Source organism: Beta vulgaris, chromosome 6 (genome assembly GCF_026745355.1).
Source record: "Beta vulgaris subsp. vulgaris cultivar EL10 chromosome 6, EL10.2, whole genome shotgun sequence".
Taxonomy (NCBI): Eukaryota; Viridiplantae; Streptophyta; class Magnoliopsida; order Caryophyllales; family Amaranthaceae; genus Beta; species Beta vulgaris.
In genome coordinates this window covers 19,096,850-19,116,460 of record NC_079207.1, presented here as the reverse complement: position 1 = coordinate 19,116,460, position 19,611 = coordinate 19,096,850, and the positions used below count along the sequence as shown (strand labels likewise).

General features: G+C 42.9%; 1 protein-coding gene across 1 annotated transcript in view; it reads right to left on the bottom strand.

The window, feature by feature from the left end:
- Positions 1-7,316: 7,316 nt before the first annotated feature.
- LOC104896097 (uncharacterized) overlaps positions 7,317-19,611 on the bottom strand; it is a 29,034-nt gene continuing 16,739 nt past the window's right edge. The window contains exons 13-16 of the mRNA XM_010682797.4: positions 19,464-19,596; positions 16,255-16,421; positions 8,504-8,699; positions 7,317-7,657 (exon numbers count right to left, since the gene is read on the bottom strand). Coding sequence (XP_010681099.2) covers positions 7,458-7,657; positions 8,504-8,699; positions 16,255-16,421; positions 19,464-19,596 — 696 coding nt within the window. The 3' untranslated portion in view covers positions 7,317-7,457. The remainder of the gene's footprint in view (positions 7,658-8,503; positions 8,700-16,254; positions 16,422-19,463; positions 19,597-19,611) is intronic.

The following is a 19,611-nucleotide window of genomic DNA, read 5'->3' as shown; positions in this document are numbered from 1 at the left end:
TGTTAATGTGGTGAACCCACTGGATTTCACAAGAAAAACCTCAAGGAAATATAAACAAACAAGATTAGGCTAAGTTAGTGCTGCTTTCGAGAGGCAGACTCTCTCCTTTCATTACTTGGCTAATTTTCTGAATGCCTTCTTTACATACTCATCCTACTATTTATAGAGAAACTACTCCCCAGATTCTTCCCCCAATTACACCTCATCACCTTTCTCTCTCTACAACAGAATTCTATAACAGAATATAATGACTAGGCAAACTAATTATCCAGGCAATAACAGAATGGGTGACGAGGCATTTCTTCTAGAACCACCATTTTTCCTTTGTCATGGTTTTGTCCTCCTGCTGTAAGTAAAACGAATGGGTGGCCTAGGTGGGTGTATTGCATTACCCCCTTCCCAAACCCGCACCTTGTCCTCAAGGTGGAAAGAAGGGAAACGCTCTTGGATGAGTGCAGATTGTTCCCAAGTTGCTTCAAATTCTGACAACCCTTGCCACTGAATGAGAACTTCCAGACTAGTCTCATCTCCATGTAAAGTGGTACGAACGCCCAGTAGTTTGGCAGGTAATACTTCCAGTTCCAAATCACCATTGAGACTGTCAGGTAGTGGAGTGGGGAGGGTAGGAAGGGGCCCTTGAACTCGCTTCAGCTGCGACACATGGAAGACCGGGTGAACTTTGCTAGTAAGTGGAAGAGCCAATTTATAAGCCACTGTGCCTACACATGCGATGACTTGGTAAGGCCCATAGAACTTGGCGGCCAACTTCTCATAAGGACGGCGAGCCAGTGATTTCTGGCGGTATGGCTGGAGCTTAAGGTATACCCAATCTCCAATGTCAAACTTCTCGTCTCTGCGTTTTCCATCAGCCACTTTTTTCATCTGCTGTTGGGCCAGAAGCATCTGGGCACGTAATTCGTCCAGTATAGCATCACGTTCTTGTAGATGTTGGTCCAGAGAATCAAGCACCGTTGCGCCATGTCCATGGCGGAGAAGGTGGGGGGGCTCCCTACCATACAAGGCACGGAATGGTGTCATTTTGATCGACACATGGGGTGAGGTATTATACCAAAATTCCGCCCAAGGTAACCATTGAGCCCAAGTTCGTGGCTTTCCGCCCACAAAACACCTTAAGTATGTTTCCAAACATTTATTGACCACCTCCGACTGTCCGTCGGTCTGAGGGTGGTAGGCCGTGCTTCGTAAGAGGAAGGTTTGGTGGAGGCGGAAGAGCTCCTTCCAGAACATACTCATGAATATGCGGTGGTCTGAAACTATGGTGGCCGGAAACCCGTGAAGGCGGACAATCTCTTTGATAAAAACCCCTGCCACCGTGAGAGCCGTGAATGGGTGGGATAGCCCAATAAAGTGCCCATATTTAGTAAACCGATCCACTACCACCAATATGGTGTCAAACCCCTTTGATTTCGGCAGCCCCTCCACGAAATCCATGGTGATTTCCTCCCAGACCTGCGCCGGCACCGGTAAGGGCTGTAACAACCCCGCCGGCGATTGTGTCATCGCCTTGTTTTTCTGACATACGGCACACTGGCGAACATGAGTAGCACGGCCTTTCGCATGCCCGGCCAAAACCATTCGGCGGCAAGCCGGAGGTAGGTTTTGAGGTCGCCGGAATGTCCCCCATAAGGAGAGTTATGGTAGAGTTCGAGAAGTTCTTTCGTTAATGGGTGGGTGCTTGGGAGGACCTTCCTTCCTTTGTAAAACAACTGGTCATGTTGGATCTCATAGCCCTTAATCAACTTCCCTCCTTGTATCTCTGTCATAATGTGGGCTATGAAGGGGTCTGCCTTCAACTGGTTTTGTATCTGGGCCCAATTTGAAACCGGGCTGGATGCTAGGACATTCAAGGTGGGCTCGGGGGGCTCCTTCGTGAAAGGGCATCAGCAACCCTATTGGCCGCACCGGGCTTGTACTGAATCTGAAAATCAAAGCCCAATAATTTCCGGACCCAACGCTGATATTCCGGCCCCACCTCACGCTGATCCATTAAAAACTTCAAACTCTGCTGGTCGGTGCGGATCACAAAAGTTCGGCCCAATAGATAATGACGCCATTTGAGGACTGCCAACACTATTGCCATTAACTCCTTTTCATAAATGGGCTTTGCTCTTCCTCTTGGCCCCAAAGTGTGGCTATAATATGCAATGGGCCTGTCATTTTGCATAAGTACTGCCCCTAACCCGTACCCGGAGGCGTCAGCCTCTATGATGAAAATCTTGTTAAAATCGGGCATGGCCAAGATTGGAGTGTGGGTCATTGCTTTTTTCAGTTTTTCGAAGGCCCAAGTCGCCTCTTCAGTCCACCCATATGCATCTTTTTTGAGTTGATCGGTTAGGGGCCCAGCCAAGGTGGCATATTGGGCAATGAACTTGCGATAGTAGCCCGTCAGGCCCAAGAATCCTCTTAATTCTTTGATATTCTTGGGAATGGGCCAATCCACCATAGCTTGTATCTTGCTTTGGTCCACTTCTACCCCTTGGGCAGACACCACATGGCCCAAATAAGAGACTTGGGGTTGACCAAACTCACACTTCTTCATGTTGGCATATAACTTGTGGGCCACTAGGATCTCCAGCACTTGGGCCATATGATGACCATGTTGCTCCTTATCTGCACTATAAACCAAAATATCATCAAAGAAAACCAGTACAAATTTCCGCAAAAAAGGCCGAAATACATCATTCATTAAGGACTGAAATGTGGCCGGGGCGTTGGTAAGCCCAAACGGCATTACCAAGAACACATAATGCCCATCATGTGTGCGAAAGGCGGTTTTAGGAACATCCTCCCTTTTCATCCGTATTTGATGGTAACCCGATTTGAGATCAAGCTTAGAGAATATGGTGGCCCCATGCAATTCATCCAACAATTCATCTATCACGGGTATCGGGTATTTGTCGGGGACGGTTTCTTTGTTAAGGGCCCGGTAATCCACACAAAAACGCCACGATCCATCTTTTTTCTTTACCAACAATACCGGGCTGGAGAATGGGCTAGATGAAGGTTGTATTATACGGGCTTCCATCATTTCGGTGATCAACTTTTCTATTTCATTCTTTTGGATCTGTGGGTAGCGATATGGCCTCACGCTAATTGGGTTAGTGCCTTCTTTGAGGTTAATGGCATGCTCATGGGCTCGGTTGGGTGGTAGGCCCACTGGCATATGGAAAACAGATTCATAATGGGCTAGGACGCTTTTTAGAAATTCGGGTATATTGGGTAGGGCTGGTTTTTCGGGGCTTGGTAGGGTTGGGCCTTGGTTTTCCATGGGGTCTGCTCCTAAAGCACACAACTCCACAAGGATACCCCCTTTGTGCTTCTGTATTACCTTGATCATGGATTTAAGTGATATCCTTGTTCGGCCCAGTGAAGGATCTCCATGTAAGGTGATGGGCTCCCCTTGAACCCTGAACCTCATCACTTGGGTCTTCCAATTGGTGGTGACTGACCCAAGCTTCTCCAGCCACTGGACCCCTAAAATAAGGTCCGAATGTCCCAACTCCAAGGTGAGGAAGTCTTCCACCACCATTACCCCTTGAAGCAGCAGCTTGACCCCCTTACAAACACCATGGCTTTGCACCGCCAACCCCGTCCCCAAGGATACTCCGAATTGGGCGGTGGAGGTTGTCGGAATTTGGAGGTTAACTACGGTGGTGGTTGATATAAAGTTGTGGGTGGCGCCCGGATCGACCATTACTACTACCTCCTTCCCTCCGATGGTCCCCACCATCTTCATGGTTCGTGGGTTAGTAAACCCCACCACTGAGTTTAGCGATACCAGGGGTTGGTTGGTTTCTTCAATACCGGTCTCTATCACGTCGCTCTCCTCTTCCTCCTCTTCGTCGGCCGTGGCCAACAACAACAACTCAACTCCGGTCGTTTACATTGATGACCCATACTCCATTTCTCGTCACAGCGGTAGCACAACCCCCGTTCCCGGCGGTGTTGGTATTCCTTGTCAGATAACCTCCTTATCCCTCCTTGATTGGCTCGGTTAAGGGTTGGGTTTTGGTTTGGACTTCTTGTGGTTTGTAGGTTTGGGTTGGAAAAAGTGTTTCGGCCCGGTCCGGAATGGGTATATGGGTTCGGGTTTTTTGGGAAAAATGGGTTGGGGTTTTGTGAGGTTTTGGGATCTGAGTTTCTAGGTTGGGTGTGTCTGAGCTTCTCCTCCACCTTAAACGCCAGTTCCATGGCCGTTTCGAGATTGGGCGGTCCAAGTAACCGGATCTCGGCCTTAATTTCCCCCTTGAGCCCCGTTATGAACTGGCCCATGGCCACCTCCTCCGATACCCCCTCTAACGGTGCCGAATATTCAATGAACTTTTTCCGATACTCCGCCACCGTCCCGGTCTGAGTCACCGCTAGCCACTGCTCATACAGTGACCCTTCTTGGGTAGCTCGGAATTGCCGCCGGAGTAAAGTTTTTAACTCACCCCACTGAGTTATCGGTCTCCGTCGATGCTCCCATTGGTACCAGAAGAGAGCGTCGCCCTCCATTGCCACAACCGCGGCCTCCACCTTTTCGACCTCCGTCAACCGGTAGAAGTCATAGTACCTCTCGGCCCGCATAATCCACCCATCAGGGTTTGTCCCGTCAAATAAAGGCATGTCAAGTTTTTTGAACCTCCAGTTCGACCCGCCCGTGCCTCCAGGTGAGTTGTTCGAATTCGGGGTGTTGGGTATATTGGCAAATTCCGGTAGGCTGGCCCTCACCTCCTCCTGGAATCGGTTGTGCCCCTCCATGAACATCCTCATTTGAGCGTTCATCCGTGCCACTTCATCGAGGAAGGTCTGCTGGGTCTGCACAGAACCTGCCTGCATTTGTTCCATGGACGCTCGGATTCCGGCCAGCTCTTGCTCCACAGTCTCCACTCTCTGGGAAACGTTACTAGGTGCCATTAAATCACCTTAGTTTCGGCTGCTCTGATACCAACTGTGGTGAACCCACTGGATTTCACAAGAAAAACCTCAAGGAAATATAAACAAACAAGATTAGGCTAAGTTAGTGCTGCTTTCGAGAGGCAGACTATCTCCTTTCATTACTTGGCTAATTTTCTGAATGCCTTCTTTACATACTCATCCTACTATTTATAGAGAAACTACTCCCCAGATTCTTCCCCCCTAATTACACCTCATCACCTTTCTCTCTCTACAACAGAATTCTATAACAGAATATAATGACTAGGCAAACTAATTATCCAGGCAATAACAGAATGGGTGACGAGGCATTTCTTCTAGAACCACCATTTTTCCTTTGTCATGGTTTTGTCCTCCTGCTGTAAGTAAAACGAATGGGTGGCCTAGGTGGGTGTATTGCAGTTAACCTAGACACGGTACGAGTCTTGGATACGGGTATATATCCGAATGTGCTACAAGGTAATTTTAAAATTTTAGGATACGGGGATAGCGTCCTAAAATGCGACGCGGGTACGGACATACGGCGTTTATATAAATATTATCTCTGAAAATTTTCATCCATAAGTTTGGTGAGGAAAATTTGTTGTAGTTAGGAAAACTTGTAGTCAAAATATAGAGTTGAATAGTCAAAAGTGTTAAGAAGTAGATAAAGTAAAAAGTACTCCCTCCGTCCCATAATATAGTGCTTCATTTCCATTTTGGGTGTCCCAAAATATAGTGCTTGGTTCTATATTTAATTCCATAATTTTTTGTGATTTGCCTAGAAAAATCGTGTCATCATTATTTGTTTGCTTCTTGAAAATAGTTTTTTTGCTTTGTTTATTGAACCCAAGGGTTGCATTTAAAGTAATAAAAGGGGGAATATTGTTGTATTTCATGTTTTGATGATCCCAAATATTTAGGTCTTGTATAGTTTTACTTTGATATATATAAAATCCCACAAAATATTGTTTTGTTAATTTTTGTATATCTTGTGGAGAAAGATAAATGAGATTTAATCTAGTCAAGATATTATTTACACACTTTGAAATTTTATTCTATGATATGTTTAATGTATCTATTAACTTAGAATCTTTGAGTAAAAGATTCTCAAGTTATTAGTGATATTTTGCAGTTGAAAATGTCGTGCAAAATAGGTTGAAGTGCGTGACTAAAATTGTGGAACAAATTGCTTGAAGATAGCTAACCACCTCAATCCACGTGCTGAATATGCGCCTACTAACGAATAATGGGGTTGGTTGTTTATAGTTGCAAAGATCGTGGATGATGTGTAGCGAAAATGGGCTTTGATCCCTAAGTTTTAGCAAGTACACAACATGGAGAACATGGAGTCAAGTACATGAAGCTATTGCATTTATTTAAGGAAGAAAATACTTGTTCGAAAAACACAACTTTCAAGCATACAAAGTTTATCTTTTACTTAGAAAGTTTTTCTATATTTTCTTCTTCTCCTACAATCACATATCATTGTAACATTCTTAGTGTTTGGTTGAGTAAAAAAATCAAAATATTCTTGTAACAAGTGAGAGAAAAAAGAGAAAACTTCGAGTGAAGTCAAGTGAGTATCATCTGTTCAAGAGCAACAAAGTGACTGGAAACAAGTTCCTAGAGGAACAGAGAAAAGTCTAGTAATAGGTTGTAAAGAAAGTATTTTGGCCTAATATAGAGTTTTTAGTCAAAATCTCTTAGGGTCAAAGTTTTCTTCCTATTGGGTCGAGAAAGTTTTCCTTGTAAGTTACATTTTGCGTCCAATCTTTTTTTATTCTAAGTTCTTCTATTCCGCATTTAAAATCGAAATTTCCCCTCAACAACAATTCAACCCCCCCTCTTGTAGTTGGTCTAGTATTCATACTAGAATAACAAAATGAGTTTTCAGCTATTGTTATATCTCTTATTTATAAGCCAACAATAGTCGCTTCTGTAATTAAGAGATGTGTACGAGCTGATGTGGAGTCCATCTCCTTCCCCTTTCATACATACAAGTGATGTACATAAGACTATAATAAGAGTATTACAGCAAGCATAAAAGTTTTTAGACAGCAAAAAGTCGACAAGAAGTTTTCATCTAGGTCTACTATAACAATTACATCATTCTTCTACAAAATGAGCTCAACATGCATATTGAGAGGCAATAGGAAACATTTCATAATCAAGCTTGCTTGGTGGAGATGGTGGAAAATTCACCGTATGACTTGGAGGTCACAAGTTTAAACCCCACTACCTACTTATACTTGGGAGTAAAAATACACTTATATCTCCCTACTCTCAAGCGTATGCGTAGCTGAACTGGCTGACCTATGAAAGGTGCTGCTCCAGTAAGATCCTTCTTCTTACCAGTGAGTCTCCAGTGGGGGGCCCAAAAAGAAAAATAGGAAACATTTCATTAATACTTAAATATGCTTCTTCATTTCATTAAGCAGAGTAAATAAGTGGTTACATAGACACCGTATACGAAGAAGAAAATCAAAGGTGATTTCCGTGCCAAAATTTCTATTACAATTCAAAATTCTGCTCAGAAATCAGCCAGTGCTAGCTGTTCTCTTCTCAAGCAATGATTCCAAAAATGCAGAACACAATTTCGTAAGTGGCGGAAGAGCATGTGAGGGACCGTTGAAAATGGTCTCCCAAGGACGCTCTGACGGCACAATAGTAGCTTGCATAATCTTCTTGGGATCAAAATGCGGCAGCTCCCCGTAAATAGAAGCGTACCCAGATCGTCCTAACAAAAAAATTATCAACTATTAGTCAGTGTTTCAATAGGAAATCTATTACAGCAGCATCACAAGCAATTGAACATATCCTGCAAGCTTAACTAAAAACTTCTAAGAAAGAAGATATATGAATAAATCTATAGATGTTGTGTAAGTTGCATTCCATCTCAAGTGGAATCGCATAATACAATGATTCTTCAGTACAGTATCTATCATTCTATCTATCCTCTTTCTGGAGAGACAGTTTTAACTTTTCTCAGACGCAGTTAACCTTACTGCTACGATACTCGAATGTGCATGAAACAAGGACATGATCAGCTTTAGGCCATGTTCTTTTGAACTGAAAATGCATTTCATTGAAGTTGATTCACGTCAGCAAAAAAAAAGCTCAGTTCAGCACAGACAAGTCTAAACAGAAAATATTAATTGAAAACAACATGGCCTTGACCTCTTCAAACAAAAGAAAATCTCTGCATGGAATGAAGCAAAATCCCAATACATATCTCACTTTCAGCTTGCAAAATCAATGATTTACAAATATAACAGGGCTGTTACATGATGGCTTTCCATGTCAAAGGCAAAAGTCTTCCAGGGAACAATACATAGAATCAGCCAGAGCGTATCAGGATTTCAGCTTTTCTAACAGCATATCTTATGATTTATAATTTGAGGTTCCAATAAAAGCACACAGCCAATGCAGCCAACACAGAATCATTACATTAATATAGGGACTGATCCTTCTCTTATGATCAGAAAATGTTACAACAAAACTAGCAATTCATCATTGTATCACAGAGCTTCCTTAAAATTGGTAAGATGATAGGGCTATATATAGTAGTATCATTAAGTCATACCTGCTTCCTCGAAATCCGCTGAACCTTTCTTCCGATGAACATTGAGTTCTTGTTGTTCTTGGGTAAGGGGGTCAAATACAACATATTCATGATCCCTGTTAATATATGCCAGCAAAGCAGATGGTCTTCCAGAAGAACTATTCTCCTTCAATGAAGATTGATTAACTTGGAGAAATGCTAATCCTCCTCCCTTTGCCTAGCATGAAAATATGTAATGACAGTCAGCAATTGTATACATATTGCATAGCATTGACCATTGATATAAACCCTCTGTGATTTGTAGTCCAACTTTGACCATTAATATCTCTGTTATATATTTATATTCATAAAAGTATAAAACTATAACCATTAGTTCATATCAGAATAAGTATTTAGTTTTAACTATATAATCAACAGGAATTAATAGTCAGACTTCAAGCTCAATATGTATTGGTGCTTTTTATGATGAAACAGCATCCTGGATAACCAAGAAATAAGTACATCAGATTTACATTCATAATACTATATTTTGCAACAATTGTCTATGATTCATGCAAATTAACAGTCAATTCAACCTCAAAAAGAGTTGGGTACTGCATGTCATATAAACTATGTTAATGTGGTGAACCCACTGGATTTCACAAGAAAAACCTCAAGGAAATATAAACAAACAAGATTAGGCTAAGTTAGTGCTGCTTTCGAGAGGCAGACTCTCTCCTTTCATTACTTGGCTAATTTTCTGAATGCCTTCTTTACATACTCATCCTACTATTTATAGAGAAACTACTCCCCAGATTCTTCCCCCTAATTACACCTCATCACCTTTCTCTCTCTACAACAGAATTCTATAACAGAATATAATGACTAGGCAAACTAATTATCCAGGCAATAACAGAATGGGTGACGAGGCATTTCTTCTAGAACCACCATTTTTCCTTTGTCATGGTTTTGTCCTCCTGCTGTAAGTAAAACGAATGGGTGGCCTAGGTGGGTGTATTGCATTACCCCCTTCCCAAACCCGCACCTTGTCCTCAAGGTGGAAAGAAGGGAAACGCTCTTGGATGAGTGCAGATTGTTCCCAAGTTGCTTCAAATTCTGACAACCCTTGCCACTGAATGAGAACTTCCAGACTAGTCTCATCTCCATGTAAAGTGGTACGAACGCCCAGTAGTTTGGCAGGTAATACTTCCAGTTCCAAATCACCATTGAGACTGTCAGGTAGTGGAGTGGGGAGGGTAGGAAGGGGCCCTTGAACTCGCTTCAGCTGCGACACATGGAAGACCGGGTGAACTTTGCTAGTAAGTGGAAGAGCCAATTTATAAGCCACTGTGCCTACACATGCGATGACTTGGTAAGGCCCATAGAACTTGGCGGCCAACTTCTCATAAGGACGGCGAGCCAGTGATTTCTGGCGGTATGGCTGGAGCTTAAGGTATACCCAATCTCCAATGTCAAACTTCTCGTCTCTGCGTTTTCCATCAGCCACTTTTTTCATCTGCTGTTGGGCCAGAAGCATCTGGGCACGTAATTCGTCCAGTATAGCATCACGTTCTTGTAGATGTTGGTCCAGAGAATCAAGCACCGTTGCGCCATGTCCATGGCGGAGAAGGTGGGGGGCCTCCCTACCATACAAGGCACGGAATGGTGTCATTTTGATCGACACATGGGGTGAGGTATTATACCAAAATTCCGCCCAAGGTAACCATTGAGCCCAAGTTCGTGGCTTTCCGCCCACAAAACTTAAGTATGTTTCCAAACATTTATTGACCACCTCCGACTGTCCGTCGGTCTGAGGGTGGTAGGCCGTGCTTCGTAAGAGGAAGGTTTGGTGGAGGCGGAAGAGCTCCTTCCAGAACATACTCATGAATATGCGGTCACGGTCTGAAACTATGGTGGCCGGAAACCCGTGAAGGCGGACAATCTCTTTGATAAAAACCCCTGCCACCGTGAGAGCCGTGAATGGGTGGGATAGCCCAATAAAGTGCCCATATTTAGTAAACCGATCCACTACCACCAATATGGTGTCAAACCCCTTTGATTTCGGCAGCCCCTCCACGAAATCCATGGTGATTTCCTCCCAGACCTGCGCCGGCACCGGTAAGGGCTGTAACAACCCCGCCGGCGATTGTGTCATCGCCTTGTTTTTCTGACATACGGCACACTGGCGAACATGAGTAGCAACGGCCTTTCGCATGCCCGGCCAAAACCATTCGGCGGCAAGCCGGAGGTAGGTTTTGAGGTCGCCGGAATGTCCCCCATAAGGAGAGTTATGGTAGAGTTCGAGAAGTTCTTTCGTTAATGGGTGGGTGCTTGGGAGGACCTTCCTTCCTTTGTAAAACAACTGGTCATGTTGGATCTCATAGCCCTTAATCAACTTCCCTCCTTGTATCTCTGTCATAATGTGGGCTATGAAGGGGTCTGCCTTCAACTGGTTTTGTATCTGGGCCCAATTTGAAACCGGGCTGGATGCTAGGACATTCAAGGTGGGCTCAGGGGGGCTCCTTCGTGAAAGGGCATCAGCAACCCTATTGGCCGCACCGGGCTTGTACTGAATCTGAAAATCAAAGCCCAATAATTTCCGGACCCAACGCTGATATTCCGGCCCCACCTCACGCTGATCCATTAAAAACTTCAAACTCTGCTGGTCGGTGCGGATCACAAAAGTTCGGCCATAGATAATGACGCCATTTGAGGACTGCCAACACTATTGCCATTAACTCCTTTTCATAAATGGGCTTTGCTCTTCCTCTTGGCCCCAAAGTGTGGCTATAATATGCAATGGGCCTGTCATTTTGCATAAGTACTGCCCCTAACCCGTACCCGGAGGCGTCAGCCTCTATGATGAAAATCTTGTTAAAATCGGGCATGGCCAAGATTGGAGTGTGGGTCATTGCTTTTTTCAGTTTTTCGAAGGCCCAAGTCGCCTCTTCAGTCCACCCATATGCATCTTTTTTGAGCTGATCGGTTGGGGCCCAGCCAAGGTGGCATATTGGGCAATGAACTTGCGATAGTAGCCCGTCAGGCCAAGAATCCTCTTAATTCTTTGATATTCTTGGGAATGGGCCAATCCACCATAGCTTGTATCTTGCTTTGGTCCACTTCTACCCTTGGGCAGACACCACATGGCCCAAATAAGGACTTGGGGTTGACCAAACTCACACTTCTTCATGTTGGCATATAACTTGTGGGCCACTAGGATCTCCAGCACTTGGGCCATATGATGACCATGTTGCTCCTTATCTGCACTATAAACCAAAATATCATCAAAGAAAACCAGTACAAATTTCCGCAAAAAAGGCCGAAATACATCATTCATTAAGGACTGAAATGTGGCCGGGGCGTTGGTAAGCCCAAACGGCATTACCAAGAACTCATAATGCCCATCATGTGTGCGAAAGGCGGTTTTAGGAACATCCTCCCTTTTCATCCGTATTTGATGGTAACCCGATTTGAGATCAAGCTTAGAGAAATGGTGGCCCCATGCAATTCATCCAACAATTCATCTATCACGGGTATCGGCTATTTGTCGGGGAAGGTTTCTTTGTTAAGGGCCCGGTAATCCACACAAAAACGCCACGATCCATCTTTTTCTTTACCAACAATACCGGGCTGGAGAATGGGCTAGATGAAGGTTGTATTATACGGGCTTCCATCATTTCGGTGATCAACTTTTCTATTTCATTCTTTTGGATCTGTGGGTAGCGGTATGGCCTCACGCTAATTGGGTTAGTGCCTTCTTTGAGGTTAATGGCATGCTCATGGGCTCGGTTGGGTGGTAGGCCCACTGGCATATGGAAAACAGATTCATAATGGGCTAGGACGCTTTTTAGAAATTCGGGTATATTGGGTAGGGCTGGTTTTTCGGGGCTTGGTAGGGTTGGGCCTTGGTTTCCATGGGGTCTGCTCCTAAAGCACACAACTCCACAAGGATACCCCCTTTGTGCTTCTGTATTACCTTGATCATGGATTTAAGTGATATCCTTGTTCGGCCCAGTGAAGGATCTCCATGTAAGGTGATGGGCTCCCCTTAAACCCTGAACCTCATCACTTGGGTCTTCCAATTGGTGGTGACTGACCCAAGCTTCTCCAGCCACTGGACCCCTAAAATAAGGTCCGAATGTCCAATCCAAGGTGAGGAAGTCTTCCACCACCATTACCCTTGAAGCAGCAGCTTGACCCCCTTACAAACACCATGGCTTTGCACCGCCACCCCCGTCCCCAAGGATACTCCGAATTGGGCGGTGGAGGTTGTCGGAATTTGGAGGGTAGCTACGGTGGTGGTTGAGATAAAGTTGTGGGTGGCGCCCGGATCGACCATTACTACTACCTCCTTCCCTCCGATGGTCCCCACCATCTTCATGGTTCGTGGGTTAGTAAACCCCACCACTGAGTTTAGCGATACCAGGGGTTGGTTGGTTTCTTCAATACCGGTCTCTATCACGTCGCTCTCCTCTTCGTCCTCTTCGTCGGCCGTGGCCAACAACACACTCAACTCCGGTCGTTTACATTGATGACTCATACTCCATTTCTCGTCACAGCGGTAGCACAACCCCCGTTCCCGGCGGTGTTGGTATTCCTTGTCAGATAACCTCCTTATCCCTCCTTGATTGGCTCGGTTAAGGGTTGGGTTTTGGTTTGGACTTCTTGTGGTTTGTGGGTTTGGGTTGGAAAAAGTGTTTCGGCCCGGTCCGGAATTGGTATATAGGTTCGGGTTTTTATGGAAAAATGGGTTGGGGTTTTGTGAGGTTTTGGGATCTGAGTTTCTAGGTTGGGTGTGTCTGAGCTTCTCCTCCACCTTAAACGCCAGTTCCATGGCCGTTTCGAGATTGGGCGGTCCAAGTAACCGGATCTCGGCCTTAATTTCCCCCTTGAGCCCCGTTATGAACTGGCCCATGGCCACCTCCTCCGATACCCCCTCTAACGGTGCCGAATATTCAATGAACTTTTTCCGGTACTCCGCCACCGTCCCGGTCTGAGTCACCGCTAGCCACTGCTCATACAGTGACCCTTCTTGGGTAGCTCGGAATTGCCGCCGGAGTAAAGTTTTTAACTCACCCCACTGAGTTATCTGTCTCCGTCGATGCTCCCATTGGTACCAGAAGAGAGTGTCGCCCTCCATTGCCACAACCGCGGCCTCCACCTTTTCGACCTCCGTCAACCGGTAGAAGTCATAGTACCTCTCGGCCCGCATAATCCACCATCAGGGTTTGTCCCGTCAAATAAAGGCATGTCAAGTTTTTTGAACCTCCAGTTCGACCCGCCCGTGCTCTAGTTTTAATTCGGGGTGTTGGGTATATTGGCAAATTCCGGTAGGCTGGCCCTCACCTCCTCCTGGAATCGGTTGTGCCCCTCCATGAACATCCTCATTTGAGCGTTCATCCGTGCCACTTCATCGAGGAAGGTCTGCTGGGTCTGCACAGAACCTGCGCATTTTTCCATGGACGCTCGGATTCCGGCCAGCTCTGCTCCACAGTCTCCACTCTCTGGGAAACGTTACTAGGTGCCATTAAATCACCTTAGTTTCGGCTGCTCTGATACCAACTGTGGTGAACCCACTGGATTTCACAAGAAAAACCTCAAGGAAATATAAACAAACAAGATTAGGCTAAGTTAGTGCTGCTTTCGAGAGGCAGACTCCCTCCTTTCATTACTTGGCTAATTTTCTGAATGCCTTCTTTACATACTCATCCTACTATTTATAGAGAAACTACTCCCCAGATTCTTCCCCCCTAATTACACCTCATCACCTTTCTCTCTCTACAACAGAATTCTATAACAGAATATAATGACTAGGCAAATAATTATCCAGGCAATAACAGAATGGGTGACGAGGCATTTTTTCTAGAACCACCATTTTTCCTTTGTCATGGTTTTGTCCTCCTGCTGTAAGTAAAACGAATGGGTGGCCTAGGTGGGTGTATTGCAGTTAACCTAGACAAGGTACGAGTCTTGGATACGAGTAAATATCCGAATGTGCTACAAGGTAATTTTAAAATTTTAGGATACGGGGATAGCGTCCTAAAATGCGACGCGGGTACGAACATACGGCGTTTATATAAATATTATCTCTGAAAATTTTCATCCAATAAGTTTGGTGAGGAAAATTTGTTGTAGTTAGGAAATACTTGTAGTCAAAATATAGAGTTGAATAGTCAAAAGTGTTAAGAAGTAGATAAAGTAAAAAGTACTCCCTCCGTCCCATAATATAGTGCTTCATTTCCATTTTGGGTGTCCCAAAATATAGTGCTTGGTTCTATATTTAATTCCATAATTTTTTGTGATTTGCCTAGAAAAATGTGTCATCATTAATTTGTTTGCTTCTTGAAAATAGTTTTTTTGCTTTGTTTATTCAACCCAAGGGTTGCATTTAATGCTCTTTCACCAATTATTCTTAATTCTCTCTCCTAAGATCACCTTTTTCCACACAATATTTACTTTAATAATAAAAAGTTTTTACTTTCCTCTTAGATTCTATTTACCTTAATTCCCGTGAAAAAATGGAATCAAGCACTATATTATGGGACAGAGGGAGTAAAATGAAACCCAATAAATTAGCCCTTCCTAGTCCCCACGTGACTTTAACCTTTAGATTACCCAAAAGAAGTTAAAACAGTAATACGCTATTTTGACTCCTGATTCCTGAACCAATTCTAGTAAACACCCTAAAAAAGTTAGTAGTGAAAAATAAAAATAAATGCTTGCCTTGATAATAAAAGAAATTTTTATTACAAATCGCCAAGCTGAGACAGAAAACTGCAATTTTTGATGTTTTATTTTCTGTTCCTTGCCCATATTTTTGTCTCTTTCCTAGTGTTCTTTGATCGAATTTCCATTTTTTAGAGTTATTTTGGTTGGTTTGTAGTCTAGAGAGTGGCTGCCATTAATAGGACGAGACATAAATTGTTAAATTTGATAATCAAGTAATTCAAGGCTTTCCCTATAGAGTAACTGAACATGCCCAGGATCAAGTCCGAATGGTACAAGGGAATATACAAAAGTCTTTCTCATACATTATCTGGGATCCCTCAACCCAATTATTGATGAAAGATCCTCAATCCTCAGCAGAGGGAAAAGGAAATATCAACTGAAATACCATTGTGACTGTTAGAGATGTAAGAGGTCGAGTGATTTCTTGGGCTTCTGCTGGTACTTGTGGATTCAGGGGTGTGCAGCTTTTACAGCAGAGAACAAGAAGCATCTCTTTTTACTTTGTCCCAATTCCATGTGTACTTGGTAACACGACATCAAGAGTCCTTTTTTCCAATGGTCTTTGCTATTACAAACAGAAGGCCAGATTTGAAAATCCTCAAAAGTTCACATCCACCATTATGTCATGAAAGTGAATTAGGAAGTTGAATAGTGGACACTTTCAATCAGGTAGAAACTACAAAAGCTACACCCTTATCAAGGCTCCAACCAATGTTTTGCTCCATCTAGAACTAGCTTTCCCCATCTCCCTTCCCTCCCTCTTTTATATGGTTGGTTTGTTGGACTGGACGACCACAGTACCCAAGAAGTGCATGAGACAAAAAATTGTGCGCACACTACCTCCCACCAACCAAAAGGAAAAAAAGTTGCACAGTTAACTACCTCGACAGCAAATTGAGCAGAATTATTACGAAATGAAGTATATCTGTCACTTATCCAATTATAGGAAAAGAGTACATGAAGTATATTTGTCACTTATTAAATTACTTGCAATAATCTACACCATGTCAGAACCAATGGCTAAAATCATAACATATATATGAACTATCTAGAAAGAGTAATACCTTCCTAACCAACCACGTAGCAACTGGAACCGGAACATTCACATCAAATAATAAGATTATGCCATCTCCAGAAGAAGTTGGAGTTCCTTGTGATTCGGTGGAGACAGATGACTCTGAAAAAACAGCAAGAACTGCAAAAAGGGATTCATCCTCCATACAAGCAACAGCTGCACAACCAACAAAAAGTAGCTGCCTGAATCAGGATGCATCTTCAGCACATTAAAATATTATAGTCATTTTTCTTAAACAAGCACTTGAAACAAGAATATAAGATGTCAAAGATCTGAGGAGAACAGAAGTAATATAACTTGTATGAAAATTAATTCGAAAAATTCTGAACTACGCACAAGGGTAATTAATTTCACCCCAATCTTTTAAAATTCGATGGTATTTCATGGACATTCATGGAATTAAAACTCTCACGTCCATTACAGAACGGCCATTATGTAACAGATTTTGTATTTGTCGTTCCGCTAAATCCTGTTACGAAACACCATGATGAAAATCACATACTTCTCGCCGCTTGTCTGTTCCGTAACGCGAACTCGCCGTGATTGAACATTTTTATCGCTACTACATCTGTTCTTTTCAAACATTGGCCAAAAATATTTTACGTATTAATTATATAGCTGATGAAACATGATATTCATATAGATATGATTATATTATGTTGTAATAATGCTTCATAAACTAAAACAATGCAACCAAGGTTAGAACATATTAATGTGAATTTTTTGGAAAATTTCATGCCACGACGGCCGCGATCCGTTCCATTCATCCGTTACAAGCCGCTTCCGCAACAAATGTTACCGCGATTGCGATCTCGACCACATCCGCAATTTTTTCCATTGGACTACTGCTGGAAAGTGGAAACAGTCCCATGTCTTGAACGAGATTGAATATATTAATATTTATGAATTTTTTTACCAATATTTACATTTTGATAAACATGTTTTGGTCCCCAAAAAAAAGGACACTTCAACTATGATAATATCGTTTTGAAATGAGAAATATGTTATTTCTTGCAAAATTTTCAATTCCATTTTATAGCTTTTAAAAAGAAAATGATTAACTACATTCCTTTTTTCCTAGAAATCATTTTTTATACAAAAGAGAAACTTCTAACTTAATATTAGCATTTTGAATTCAAAAAAAAAAAACTCATCTTAACTTTATTTGTCTTTTGTTTTATTTTGCTTTTTTTCCATAACCTGTTAACATCATATGATTTTTTTTAAAAAGTAGAATTATTGGTTAACATCATATGATAAAGCAGCGAAAATTGTTTAACGGTTATTAATATAAAAAAATATATAAGAACTTTCTGGAACAGTAAGTATTTCCTGGCAAGAGAATCCCTCACCAACAAATCACAGACATCAATAGCCTTCAAATTTTGGACTTTTAGTTGGGATTATCTTGTCCAATCAAGCATTGCCCAGACTATGTCAAAACTACTTTTTCCCGTCCGCATACAAAAGAACTATATGCTCTTTCTCTAAGAATGTACATTTGGAAGGTCAAATATATTAAACAAAAAAGGCCAGGATAAGACATAGCAGAGCAAAATATACTTCATGCAACACAAATGTTAAATGATACTCCCTCTGTCCCAATATAATTGTCCCTTTGGGTTTTTAGCATGCTCAGTGATATATATTGGTTAGCGCACTGGTAATTGCTTTGGTAATGTGGAAGTGTTATGCAGATACCTCTCCCCTCCAAAAGAACCCGCCCAATACCACTGTCAACCCTCTCCTGGCTCCACCCCCCATTCTTGTACTTCCCCCCAGCAGAACACCCCCCCCCACCGCAGTGCCCAACACTCTTTCCTCCGACCTGTCTGTGGCTCCCAATCAAAGATCCACCCTCCACTGCACCCATCACCCCCGCAACACACTTTCCTATATTAGAATCCGCTGCTGGAAAAGCCTACTCTGGCTACAAAGCCATTCCTTATGACCAGAACAAGGTCAAAAGCCAAGCCTTAGATTTGTTCAATTGTACATTGCTGGAGGAAAAGGGGGACAGCAGAGAAGCAGATCTGGGAAGGGAGACTGGAAAGGAAGGGGGGGGCAGAAGACAATGAGAAAGGGAGTAGGGGACCAGAGAGGTAATAAAGTTTTCAAATATAGTGGGATCATGTTGCTATAAAAGGAATGGGGCAATTTAGTTGTGAAGGTTCATAAAGGAAAATGACGCAATTACTTTTGGACGAAGGAAGTATGTTCTTTGATATAATATTAATCATATCTTGTGCTTCCTCATTCTGCGGACAAGTTTTGAACTATGTATTTAAACGAATTACGTAAGAAATGTTACAAGTTTTTAATAGATTCACTCTAAAAAAACTTAAAAACAGTCCCAATATAATTGTCCCTTTGGGTTTTTAGCATGCTCAGTGATATATATTGGTTAGCGCACTGGTAATTGCTATGGTAATGTGGAAGTGTTATGCAAATACCTCTCCCCTCCAAAAGAACCCGCCCAATACCACTGTCAACCCTCTCCTGGCTCCACCCCCCATTCTTGTACTTCCCCCCAGCAGACAGAACACCCCCCCCCGCAGTGCCCAACACTCTTTCCTCCGACCTGTCTGTGGCTCCCAATCAAAGATCCACCCTCCACTGCACCCATCACCCCCGCAACACACTTTCCTATATTAGAATCCGCTGCTGGAAAAGCCTACTCTGGCTACAAAGCCATTCCTTATGACCAGAACAAGGTCAAAAGCCAAGCCTTAGATTTGTTCAATTGTACATTGCTGGAGGAAAAGGGGGACAGCAGAGAAGCAGATCTGGGAAGGGAGACTGGAAAGGAAGGGGGGGGCAGAAGACAATGAGAAAGGGAGTAGGGGACCAGAGAGGTAATAAAGTTTTCAAATATAGTGGGATCATGTTGCTATAAAAGGAATGGGGCAATTTAATTGTGAAGGTTCATAAAGGAAAATGACGCAATTACTTTTGGACGAAGGAAGTATGTTCTTTGATATAATATTAATCATATCTTGTGCTTCCTCATTCTGCGGACAAGTTTTGAACTATGTATTTAAACGAATTACGTAAGAAATGTTACAAGTTTTTAATAGATTCACTCTAAAAAATCTTAAAAAACATTTACATGTAAGATCCCTCAATAAAAAGAGCACCAAAAGTCCAAAACAAACATAAGGAAAAACCTGAGTATCAATGTCAAAGAAATGTACAAACCTTCAACCCAGAAGTCGTAGGACCATGTTCTTGACAGCTTTGATAAACACCAGAGAGATAATTGGGGCCTTGAACCTTGTGAAGTGGACACAATGTACTCAGACTTTCCAACAAACGTAAGATTCGCAATAGGCTGCAAGGAAAACAA